Source organism: Physeter macrocephalus, chromosome 4 (assembly GCF_002837175.3).
Source record: "Physeter macrocephalus isolate SW-GA chromosome 4, ASM283717v5, whole genome shotgun sequence".
NCBI classification, from domain to species: domain Eukaryota; kingdom Metazoa; phylum Chordata; class Mammalia; order Artiodactyla; family Physeteridae; genus Physeter; species Physeter macrocephalus.
Genome location: NC_041217.1, coordinates 3,823,098 through 3,835,256, shown reverse-complemented (window position 1 = coordinate 3,835,256; position 12,159 = coordinate 3,823,098). Strand labels below are relative to the sequence as shown.

Here is a 12,159-nt window from a genome sequence, read left to right as displayed (position 1 = left end):
GTGGATGGATGGATGGGTGGATGGATGGATGGGTGGATGGATGGATATGTACGTGGGTGGGTGGGTGGATGGATGCTTGGATGGATTGATGGGTGGGTGGATGCATGGATAGATGGATGGAGTGAGAGACCATCCAGGTGGAGTCCCTGTGGCCTTCCTGGCTTCCCTCTCCCCCCTACCCCCCACCCCCGACCCTGAGTGTGCACAGAGAGACAGCGCTCAGTTCTGTCTCTAAGGATTGCGTTTAAAATCACAGAACCTTGTCATTGGAAATACTTAGAAAGAAGGGGAGAAAGAAGGGAAAAGGGAGGGAGGGAGAAAGAACAAAAGCTCTTCCAGGCCTCTTGTAATACCGTCTACATCGTTTCTGGTTGCCTGTATCTTTCTTTCCTTTGACCAGAAAATTGAATGGACAGGAGTGGATGTGCATGGTCGTGTTTCCAGTCAGTGCAGGGTAGCTGCTCCTCCAGCTGCCCCCACTTCACACTATGGTAAACCCCAGACCGCTGCCTCCCGCTGTGCCGAGTTCAAGTTTGTCCTTTGGGCTTTGCCTTCTTCTGTGCTTCTTAGGGTTGCTATTGGGACATCTTCTAGTTTAAACGTAACTCCTTTATACAAGAGAGAAATGATGCTGTAAAGATATTCTTAGCTTCTTTAATTAGGGGACAGTATCTTAAACCTTTGTGAGGAGAAATATATTTGCATTTCAGACATGTTATTGATTTTTGTGATGTATTACACTTGCGCTGAACAATAAAGACCAGGGTTCTTCCTTTTTAAAAATCCACCTCTGCAGCTTAGTATGAAAATGTTTTAAACTATTGTTGACCAGACTCTTTTCCTGTCTGAAGAATCCTAGTCCCTCTTCAGAAAATTCATAAGAAATCAAACATTGGATTTCCTCATGCAATTTGTTATTTTAAGCCTACTTTACTTGTCTAAAGGGCCGTGTCACTGTTTCCAGCTCTTCTAGAATCCTTCCTGGTTGAGTTCATGTGTTGAAATGTTGCGTTTATAACTCATTTCTCCGCCCACAAATCTTTGACGAGACTCTTTAGAAGCAGCGTGCCGGTTCCTCAGCGTAGTTCTCCAGGCTCTTCTGTACTTTGTCCTGTGCGTCAGGTTTCACTTTTCTGTGGCCAACTTGCTGGAAGCCCTGGTTACTTTCCTGGATATTTGCCTGTTACCTGTGTGTGGAAAGGAAAGAGTGTGTACTGAATGCACGTTGCTTCTTTGAAATCATAAAGAGGTTGAGAGCCTGCAGTGCATGACAACATTAACCAACCTTCTAGAAAATTTGCCCACATCCCCGTCATGATTTGTTTGCCAAAGTTAAGATGGTTCTTAACTGGTGGAACATGTTTGAAATTCCACATACTGGCTTTGCTGCCCTGCCTCCCTGCTTCCCTTCCTGATGCTCGTTCAGTCCACTTCGCCAGTGTTAGTGATCACCTGACCTTCAGTGGTTAGCGTGTTAAGGCTTTGAGAATACCAACATGAACACAATAACGGGGCTCATGGATTCCAGTGGAAGCGCAGCCAAGACACGTCTAAAATAGTGAGAGAGGAACCACAGTGGGCGCAGCCTTGAGGGGCCCAGGGTGAGAGGGAGGTTGGAAAAGTCTTCACAGGCGTTGGGCTGGGTCTCAGAACTGCAGTTCTTTGCGTTGGAAGATTATCAAAGAATTGTTTTGATCTGGTCCACTTAATCTCTGTTTTTTTTTTTTTTTTTTTTTTGGTGGTATGCGGGCCTTCCTCTGCTGTGGCCTCTCCCGTTGCGGAGCACAGGCTCCGGACGCGCAGGCTCAGCGGCCACGGCTCACGGGCCCAACCGCTCCGCGGCATGTGGGATCCTCCCAGACCGGGGCGCGAACCCGGTTCCCCTGCATCGGCAGGCGGACGCGCAACCACTGCGCCACCAGGGAAGCCCTTAATCTCTGTTTTTTTATACTTAGTTCATTGAGTAGAGCTGTGTAATTGGAATTCGTAGACGTGATGTTATAGCATGAATTTCGGGTTTTTGTGTCTCAGTTCTTTGACCTTTGTTACCCTGACTTTTTAATCGTAGGTGAAGTAGTTTGATCCTTAGTTCATTAATGCTTAATTTGTCTTTTCTTACTCTTAAGTTGTATGCCTAAATAATACTGTTTTACTGTGGGACATCCATTGTCAGTCTGTGACATTTGTTAGAGTCACTTTTGTATAAAGCACTTTTGTATACTTACAAACAAACATAAATAGTGATAATATACAGTATTTGTTCAGATTCACCCTTTTCATCCGGGTGATCTCAAAAAAACTTTCTGAAAGGACAAATATTCTTTGATGTTTGTTTTACTTATATTTACTTATATTTGATAATTATTTTAAAGCATTCCTCAAGAAAATCACTTTTTAAAGTATATTAATGAGTATAATTTGCTTTTTTACATGTGTTAATTTTAGATTAAAGATTTTGCATGTTTGCATGCAATTAGACATTAGGATTTGCATGCAATTAGAAATTTGTGGGCAGTAGCTTCTTCCGTAACACATACAGTGATTTTAATATTTGTAACACTTTATAACCATATATTCAGTCTCTTTTTCAGTGTTCACTGTGATTACGGAATTCGTCCTGCAGCTTTTATCAACTTCATTATTTAATCCTTATAGACTTCTTTGAAACTTTCAATAGATACTTGAGCCAATGAAAATTAGGAAGCATTTGTAAGAATAATTTATATATTATATATTTTTTAAATTGGAGAATAATTTAGTAATTGATACTAGTTTACTTGTCAAGGAGGCAGAGACTTCATCTTAAAAAATTAAAGCTTCTTAATTTTATTCGTTTGTAGTTTCGGTTTTATTTTAGGCATTTTGAGGCATATAAAAATGTAGTAAATTTTTAGCCTTACTGAATGTTGTTTAGAGAATGGGGCATTCTAGTTAACAAAATTTGGGGGTTATAATGAATTAGGATATATACCATAAATAGATTACTAACATTAAAATATTTAACTGATACAGTGGACATCAATGAAGTAATTTAGTTATTTGTCCATTTTTTGATGTTTCACAGTTTTTTTTTTTTTAGCATCTTACGGTACCTTAGGGTCATCATTAAGATAAATGCAAGTTTTGATTATATGAGTTTATCTTAAAATTTTTAAATGAGAAACGCTTCTAGTGGCCAAGCCCGGTGAGTAAATATTGTTCTTTGTGTGATTCTCCTCTCCTCGACATCCCCACTGACCTCCCCATCCTCTCAGTGTAAGGTGCTTCTCTTCCCTTGACTTGGGATGCGGGCACGTCATCTTCACTAGGGTTTCTTCCCCTTAGTCTGTGCCCAGCCATCGTCGTTCTCTTCTGTCCTTGAAGCCCATCCAGTTCAATATTTGTTCCATCTTGCCCCTTGTCTGCCAGTCTGCAGCAACCCCCCCTTTTTCTTTTCTTTTTTTCTTAAATATGTTTTCAGCCCCTTGCTCCCGTTCTCCCCTGTCCCTTCCCCGGCACCATGCTGACTCTGCCGAGACCAGGCGTCACGGTTGCTCCGCACGCCCACCCCCGGCACCCGGTCAGCTCGCAGCACTGTCACAGCCCACCCTGCGCTCTGCTTGTCCTGTCTTAACTCTCCACCTCCCCTCTTCATCTCCCCGTCTCATTTCTCTCCCATTCTGTCTTTCCACCAAAGCTTGTTCTTTGACCTCATCCTGACCACGGCCCTCTAGTCCATATTCTCTAGACCTCTTATTGAAGGTCTGATTTCAGTTGTTTGCGTATGTTTCTTGGACCTGTGTCAGCTATTTGAGCAATGCGGATGTTTCCACTTTACAATCTCCCCCATCTTGCTCCCGTCTTGCTAACCCTCCGGGCAGGGTTTCTCTTCACTGGGTATTTCTTCATTTCCCTGTTCACACATAGCCACTGTTCCACACCCGCTAGCACAGTAGGGTTCAGGTTATTTCTCGGAGTTTTGCTTACCTTTCTTTGGAAGTGCACTCTCTTGTACTCCCTACTTGGATATATTTTAACCACGGTAGTGAGAAGAGCACAAACCAGCAGGTACATACGATTACAGTGTTGTCAGTGGTGGAGTTAAAAACTACCAGCTACGCTGAAGCCTCAGCCACGGCCCGTATGCCTTCATGCTTAGTGGAAAAGGGCATCTCCTGTGTGACAGTGACAGCCTCTGCCATCTGCTGTGCTTTCACGATTGCACAGCCATCCTAATTCATCTTCCCTTCCCTACCTGCGCTCTGGACAAGATCTTTCGCTTCTGTCTTCCTGGAGACTTTTTCAGCTGCTGCCCGTTTCTCCCGCATCCGCCTCTCCTCTCCTGCAGTGTCATCGCTTGACTTTCTTACTGACGTCTCCGTGGTAACTGTTGCTTCAACACCCGCAGCTTCTTCGAACTACCCTGGCTTGGTTCTCCTGTCTTTCTGGATATCCCGTTTCTTATTTCCTTCAGTGGCATCTCCTTTTCCCACTCCTTGCAGGATATTTCTCACCGTCATGATTTTGGATTGCTTGCTTCTCCTGCACCGCCTTCTCCCTGACCCCTGTAGGGTGGCTTCTGAACCTCCGGAAGCCCTGACTAAGCTTTGCTGAGCTTCAGGCTCTCAGGAAGGCTGAACAAAGGATGAATCTCCTGTGGTACATATTAAAAGCTTTTTAATTTTAAGCAAACGGGGCTGATTGATGCCCTAGGAGTTAGATCACTATATACTAGCCTGTTGAGTTAAAAGGCATCCCCTTGGAAACAAAGGGTTTTTAAAAAAAAAAATCATGGAAAAATTAAGGACACAGACAGGTATCTAGTTCCTTGCCATTATTTGCCAGGGCCTTAAAGAATCCACGGGGAAGAAATTGAGTCCTGTCTTTTGACTTGAAGTTCAGACACGTTGGTGCATGAAGAGAGGAAGGCTGACGGCCGCTGGATTACAGGCCTGGGTGTCAGAGGAGCGGGGTTCCTGGCTCCAGTGCAGAGCTCTTCGAGCACTCACCTGGCTTAACTTCCGCCCCCCTCTCCACCCCTTAGGGGCCTCCTGTGTATTGAGTCAGGGAAGGGCTGGTGGTAGAGACTTTCATTATTCGGAGATGATCTTGTTCGATGATTGTAATTTGGCCACTCAGCCCTTCTGCCGTGGATTTTCCAAGTCCCTCACCCATCTTCCATCCTTCAAGTAAGAAAGTCTGTGCCTACCACTCAGCAAGTGTGGGAACCAGAAGTCATTGTGGCCCCCCGGGTTGCAAGGGGCAGGAACACGGGGAAAGACAGGCACAGTCCAGGGGTGAGATCAGAAGAAGGGTGGAGGGCACGTGGGAAACAGGCCTCAATATGGGACAAGCTGCTCAGTTCATTTATTCAGGCTCTGTGAAGCTGGTGAGGCCCAGATGTTTGGTTGAGATTTCCATTTATGTAAGATTTATTTAAAGTAAGATGTAACAGGTTTGTCAGACTCTCTTAGTATATTTTTTGAAGTACTTCCTTCGCTACATTTTAAGTGTTTTTTTTCTCCTAACAGATTTACATATGCCCTTTTAAGGACATTTGTGTTTAAGTCACTTGAAAGCCTTTTCCCTCCAAAGATACCTAGTGTTAACCTTTTCAGTTTCATTAGTCGTGAGTAATTTTGGCAAAATTTAAAGATGACAAAAGAAAACTTTTTAAATGATTCAGAGAATACCAAGAATGTATCAGCCAATCACTTGCCTAAACACTGCTAATAACTTTGCTCTTATCAAACATTAGTTTAAAAACCCAAAGAAACTTTGGTAGAGCTGGAAAGATGCCTTCTGAAGACAAGCTTGTAAATAGTTTATGAAAATCCAGATTTTTTTTTTTCACGTGTATTGCCTTTTCTTGCTCATGGAATCAGACAGCTTTGAATCTATGTCTGCGAATGATTTAATCTGAAGATTCAGTTTCTGTTTTTGTCTTGACATGCTGGCTAAGAGAAAAAGCAAGATAAGATACTTCCGAATTTCCAATTAAAAGTATTTGGTTCAGAATTTAGTTTTGCCTTAAATGCGCCAGCAATGCTTCATTCCTCAGCGTTTGAGAAGTGACTTTTGGGATTGAGAATTCAGTTCAAGATAAAAGTTAATTTGTAATTCTGAATTAGTTTAATTATAAGTTGAATTAAAGATTCATGATTTCATCATGGCACAGTTCTGTCTTTGTATTTTGTGTCTCGTTAGGGTTTCCTAGAGCTCTCATACACATTCTCATCTCGCTCAGTCTTTCGTGTTTTAATATTTTTCCATCATAGAGACATTGATTACTGGGAGATTAGATTTATACATGTCTCCAAGTTTGCGATTTCTTTTTTTTTTTCATTTTAATCACTAGTACCAGAATGATCCTTTCTCTGTTTCCTTAAAAAAAGTTTTCAGGAATTCCTTCAAGGTCTAAGACATTCAAAATTTTGTACTTCCCCACATTTCTTCAAGTTGTATCAAGTCCCCTGTGAGTGGTAGTTCCCGAGAATGGCATCATAGATAAGTAGTGTGTGTGTGTGTGTGTGTGTTTCATATCAGTAACTAACATCAAGTTCAAAATTTTCTGTTTACATTAATATTTGTTATAGTTGTTTGATTTGTTATTTAGTGACAACATCATTTTTCTGGCACCTTTTGGCATTTTGGGTAATGAGTGGCTTTCCTATATGAAATTGCTAAATGTAGAGTTTACTCCTTTAAGTAAGGAACTTGTCATTTTACTTATTTCTGTAAGAAGTCTTTCTGAGGTGTGTTACACTTTCCTGCATATATGAATCAAGCATTGGAAGCGCGGGCAGCCACCCGCCCCTTGAGGTCCTCACGTTCCTTTGTGCAGCAGTGCTTGCTGGGTTGAGTGTCACGTTCTGTGCTCCGGTCTGCAGTCTGCACCTGACAGTGTGCGTCCTGAGGACTGCAAGCTGGTTCCCTTATTTGTAGCTATAATAAAACATAATAATAAGTTGGCATTCAACACAGTTTTGTGAATCATGGAAAAGCAAGAAAATGAACATGTTATCCTCACTTATGCTTGGAGTATTGACTTATTAAGATATTTATTTATTGTTAATTTTCCATATGCTTGGAACATTGAGCGATATCTTTGTTTTCAGACACATACTAAAGAGCCCTTTGATTGTATTATTTATTTTTATGTTTTTTTACATTAGATCAACGTTTCTCAACCTTTTCTTTATTTTCACCCCTCACCTTTTTCGACATTTTTTCCCAATTATGCCCCCCACCATGAAATTTTAATTCCGTAGATACAGTGTCTGTTTAGGTATCATATGTATATCTGTGCTTAAAAAGATTAAGATTTTGTCACCCTCTCTCTGAAGAACCAATTTTCACCTCCTTGGAAAATTGACAAGGGTATCAGACCTGTCAAGAATGCATGCATTAGACCTTTTAGACCTGATTTGATCATATAGATTAATGGTTCAGAGCTTGAGTTATAGTTGGATAACTTGGAGAATGAATTCTGGCTGCTCCATTAATTACCTATGTGAACTTCTGTCAGTTTCTTAAGCTTTCTAAACCTACTTTCCTTCATGTGTAAAGTGGGAATACTAACATTATTGTCCTCATGTGGATTAAATGAGGATTAAACGAGGTGATTCGTGCAATATATTTAGCACATGTTGTTCAATATTTTAACTGTTATTATATTAATATATCACAATCTCACAACTTCCGTGCTGTTCGATTTGAACTTAAGACATGAAATATCTAGCTCTTCTCGTTTCCCTTTTTTTTTTTTTTTTTTTTTTTTTTTGCGGTACGCGGGCCTCTCACTGTTGCGGCCCCTCGCGTTGCGGAGCACAGGCTCCGGACGCGCAGGCTCAGCGGCCATGGCTCACGGGCCCAGCCGCCCCGCGGCATGTGGGATCCTCCCAGACGGGGCACGAACCCGTGTCCCCTGCATCGGCAGGCGGACTCTCAACCACTGCGCCACCAGGGAAGCCCTCTTTTCCCATTTTTAATAGTGACTGCCTCTGGAGGGAAAATGTAACCTCTAGTCACATGGGATAGAATACCTGTACATCTCCACAGCTCCTAAAAGCTAACTGGAAAGAATACTTCTTAGTGTGTGTGTAATTATGTGCAAAGTATTACAGTGGACTTAGATGGTAACTTGAACCATAGATTACTATTTTATTAAGTAATTCTGGATTTTATTTTTAGATATTTGATTTAATGGACGCCAAAGCACGTGCTGATTGTATCAAAGAAATAGATCTCCTTAAGGTAAATAACAAACGAACTGTTGACTGTTTTGAACATAACTGAGTAGGTTGATAAAAGTGATTTATTAAAATATCACACTTAAAAACAAAAAGATTTTTGAGATACAGCTTATGCTGCTGCACTGATTTCAAGTAACATAAGTTTGAAATCAATATATTGAAGAATGCAGTTACCTTTTGGATTTACTGTACAATAATTTAACTGGAACATTTGGTAGGATTAGCTTTTTTCCCCCTTTTCAAACTAGAAAATAAATAACCTAGACATAAAACATTGAAGAAATTTTTTCTCGATGATCCCAGTTAGACATATTCTAAATGTTAAGTAATGTAAATGCATATTAGCATTTTCTCAAGGTATGGTATATTGAGAACGTGGACTGATCCAAATGGCTCACGTTTTAAAAATAATATTTCCGTATCTTTTTGCAGATGTAGAAAGGGTGGTGTAAAGAGTATGTCAGAATTAGCTTTTCTGTTTCTCATCCACTCAAAGAATAGGACTGACATTCCAGTTACCTTCACACTGCATTTATTATAGTGAAATTTCTTTTGAGGAATTCGGTGGTTTATGTTATATTTTTAACTTTTGGATAAAACTTGGATGATTTTTATGCCATCCAGTTTTGTTTGTGCCCGAAGTGAATCAGATCTATTCAAAAAGATAAGAGTAAGATCAAAGTGAACCATGCTTTCCACTGTTCTATTTGTTGTAGTTATTTCCTGGGACATGAAGTGACTGCTTTAATAAACCTTTGTTAGAGAAATAATATATCATCATAGAAAATGTGGGAGGAAAACCTTTAAGTAGAAAGAAGAGAAGAAAATCCTGTGTATACTCTTTGGGATCATTCTTGAATAAGTTTCTTTGAGAAATGATTTGTCTTATGTTATCTTGCTTAAAGATTGAATGAAAAGATTGTACAAAAAGACTGTAAATGTGTATGGACTTATGAATATATTTCTACAAGGTGAAATTTTTTTAAGGTAATTTAATAATCAACCCCATAGATAAGTTCAGAATATTTATATTATTTGATGTAAAAGTGATATTTAGATACAATATAGTAGATGCCAGATTTTTACCACTGGCTGAAGTTATACTAGGATCACCCTTAACTCCAAAATAGCAGTAAAAAGGAATACTTAACATTGAGTGGCCTTAAATGACAGTTATCATTTTGAAGGATATAATTTTTAACAATTGGCAGTTTAATTTAGTCATTCATTTATATGCATGTATTTATATATTTGTTCAACATAGCAATACTTTTTAAAATTTTAAGTATATACTCTATTATTTCTAATAAAAATATTAAAATAAAAATGATGTCTCGTTTTACTTTCAATAAGTACAGTACTTATTTCAAAATTCACTAGATTAAAGAAAAATATAGTCATGTTAAGATTTCTGTAACTTAAAACTGAAATGCAGTAACTAACTTTATTCTTAAGTTATGAAACTGTGATTCTTGGGAATTTACAGTAAGAAAACTTTTTGATGCCTGTTTTTTTTTATTTTCTCAGCAACTCAACCATCCTAATGTAATTAAATATTATGCATCATTCATTGAAGATAATGAACTAAACATAGTTTTGGAATTAGCAGATGCTGGTGATCTATCCAGAATGATAAAGGTAAGGTTTTTTGTTTTTTTTTAAACTGAAGATTTATTTTTTCTAATAGAGTTGTAGGTTAAAAATATAGGCATGTTAGCTACTTTAAAGACCTCAACGCGGTGCTTAACATACGGTAGCCCTGTAATAAGTGGTAGGCAGTAGTGATGATTATGATTATGAAGCTAGATACCTGGTGAAGTCACACTGGATGTGTGAACACCCCAGGACCAACCTGGAAATAGACCAAGGGCTCGTCTTCTGTAAGCTGAAGTTATAGTTTTGCAGCTTGATTTCTGCGGCCAGAGCTCCCTCAGTCCTGCATCTCTGGACCTCATACAGAGGGGCTGGTGGGAGATTGTAGAGCAGCCTGACCTGGGCTGTCCCTGCTCCTGGGAGGGATGCTCAGAGAAGAAAGTGGGCCTTAGATTCAAACTTGCACATCAAACCCTGATTTGACCACTTACACGTTATTTCTTTCCTAAGGGCATATTAATTGGGTTTCAGTTCCACTACAAGTTATAGAAACTGCCAAATAACAGTAGGCTAAAAACTGCTTATCCTTGGGCTTAACTTAACTTCTTTTTTTTTAATTTATTTTTTTGGCTGCATCAGGTCTTAGTTGTGGCATGCGGGATCTTTCATTGCGGCGCGTGGGCTCTTCGTTGTGGTGCGTGGGCTTCTCCCTAGTTGTGCTGTGCAGGTTTCCTCTCTCTAGTTGTGGCGCACAGGCTGCAGGGCGCGTGGGCGCTGTAGTTTGCGGCATGCGGGCTCTAGTTGTGGCACGCGGGCTTAGTTGCCCCGTGACACGTGGGATCTTAGTTCCCTGACCAGAGATCAAACCCGTGTCCTCTGCACTGCAATGCGGATTCTTTACCACTGGACCACCAGGGACTTACTTAACTTCTGTGTGCCATATTTTTTCCAAAACATAATAATAGTAGAACCTGCTTCATAGGGTCGTTTTAAATGATTAAGTAATTGATATTTACTAAGACTTTAGAAGGGTGTCCCACGTATAGGAAGGCTATGTAAATGGAAGCTGTTGCTGTATTATTAGTGTTATTATGTATATTTCTCTGTTGCATGAAATTCTGGGGCTAATATGGCAGTTCTGATCTCAGATTCTCGGAGACCAAGCCTGATTACAGCTGATCAAGTCGTAGGCATGAAGGGAGAAGGGGTACTGGCTGGCTGTATCTAAGGCACGTCACTGGATGCTGCCACACCCTGTTTTCCGCGTCATCCCATTGGCCAGAATTTCATCTCATGAACGTGTGGAGGTGCAGGGGAGGCTGGCACGTGTAGTCTTCATTTGGCTGTTCATGTGTGAGCTAAACTTCTCTTACTCTGGAAGCTGAATTGAACAGTGTGGAAATCAGCAAAGACCAACGAAATGAGAAAAGCAAGAGCTGTTCGTTCTGAGCCTGTTCCAGCAACGGAGCCAACCACTGTCACCAGCGTGTTGGCAGAGATTCTCGGGCAGGTAGAGGAGGAGGGACTCTTTACAGTGGATAAAAGAGGAGGCTTCGGGTATGCCCTGATGGGAGGCCACTGGCACACAGAAGCTGTTGGTGAGCTCACTCCAAGTCGGGCATCTTAGGTGACTGGCGAGGCTGTGTATTTGGCTTTCTCTGGTTGGTCCTAAGTTGGAAGCAAGGATGAAAATTGGGGAAGCTGTCAGTTATTAAGTCCTGGCCATTTGGGGCTAACTGTTACAGAAGTTATTGTTTAGCTTACTGGATTGTCACTAGGGAGAGCAAGCAGTCTGACCTCCTCCGAGTCTGATGGAGCAGGCTGGCTTCCCGGGCTGCTTGTTAAAGATGGAAGGTTGGTTTCCTGGTCAGCTTGCTGGGGGATTGTGGTTCAGAGTTCTGTTTTTATATGTGGTCTGGCCATTGTCTATTTGTATATTCAGTCTCTTAACAGATAGCTGAGCATAACCAGTGATCTCTGCTACACGGAGTTCTTGTAAGGCGTTTTTAAAGGCGGTGTTAGGTGCTTTGTGTGCGTTATCTTGTTTACTCACCAGAAGAATTCTCAGAGGTAATTTTGACACTTAGGGAAGATAAGTGTCATTAGTAATAAATAGAAGAACTGTATTTGAAATTGGGTTTGTCTGATGTAAAAACCCAAGTGTTTTTCTTTAGTGGCCCTTAAGAATTTTTGTATCACAAAACTCCTTTGAAAAATCAGATGAAAACCCTTGACCTTCCTCCCCGGAAAATGCTGATGCATACACAGTTTGCATTCCATTCCAAGCCCTTTGCAGATGTTCTGATCAAGGTGTTTGTGGGTTTGCTAGCAG

At 40.7% G+C, this 12,159-nt stretch overlaps 1 protein-coding gene across 12 annotated transcripts in view; it reads left to right on the top strand.

The window, feature by feature from the left end:
• NEK7 (NIMA related kinase 7) overlaps window positions 1-12,159 on the top strand; it is a 158,703-nt gene that overhangs the window by 83,908 nt on the left and 62,636 nt on the right. For all 12 annotated transcript variants that reach the window (XR_003679293.2, XR_003679294.2, XM_028488287.2 and 9 more), the window contains 2 exons: window positions 8,173-8,235; window positions 9,762-9,872. Coding sequence is in view for 10 of the 12 variants with exons in the window: in XM_028488287.2 (XP_028344088.1) it covers window positions 8,173-8,235; window positions 9,762-9,872 (174 nt within the window). In the remaining 2 variants the exon portion in view is untranslated. The remainder of the gene's footprint in view (window positions 1-8,172; window positions 8,236-9,761; window positions 9,873-12,159) is intronic.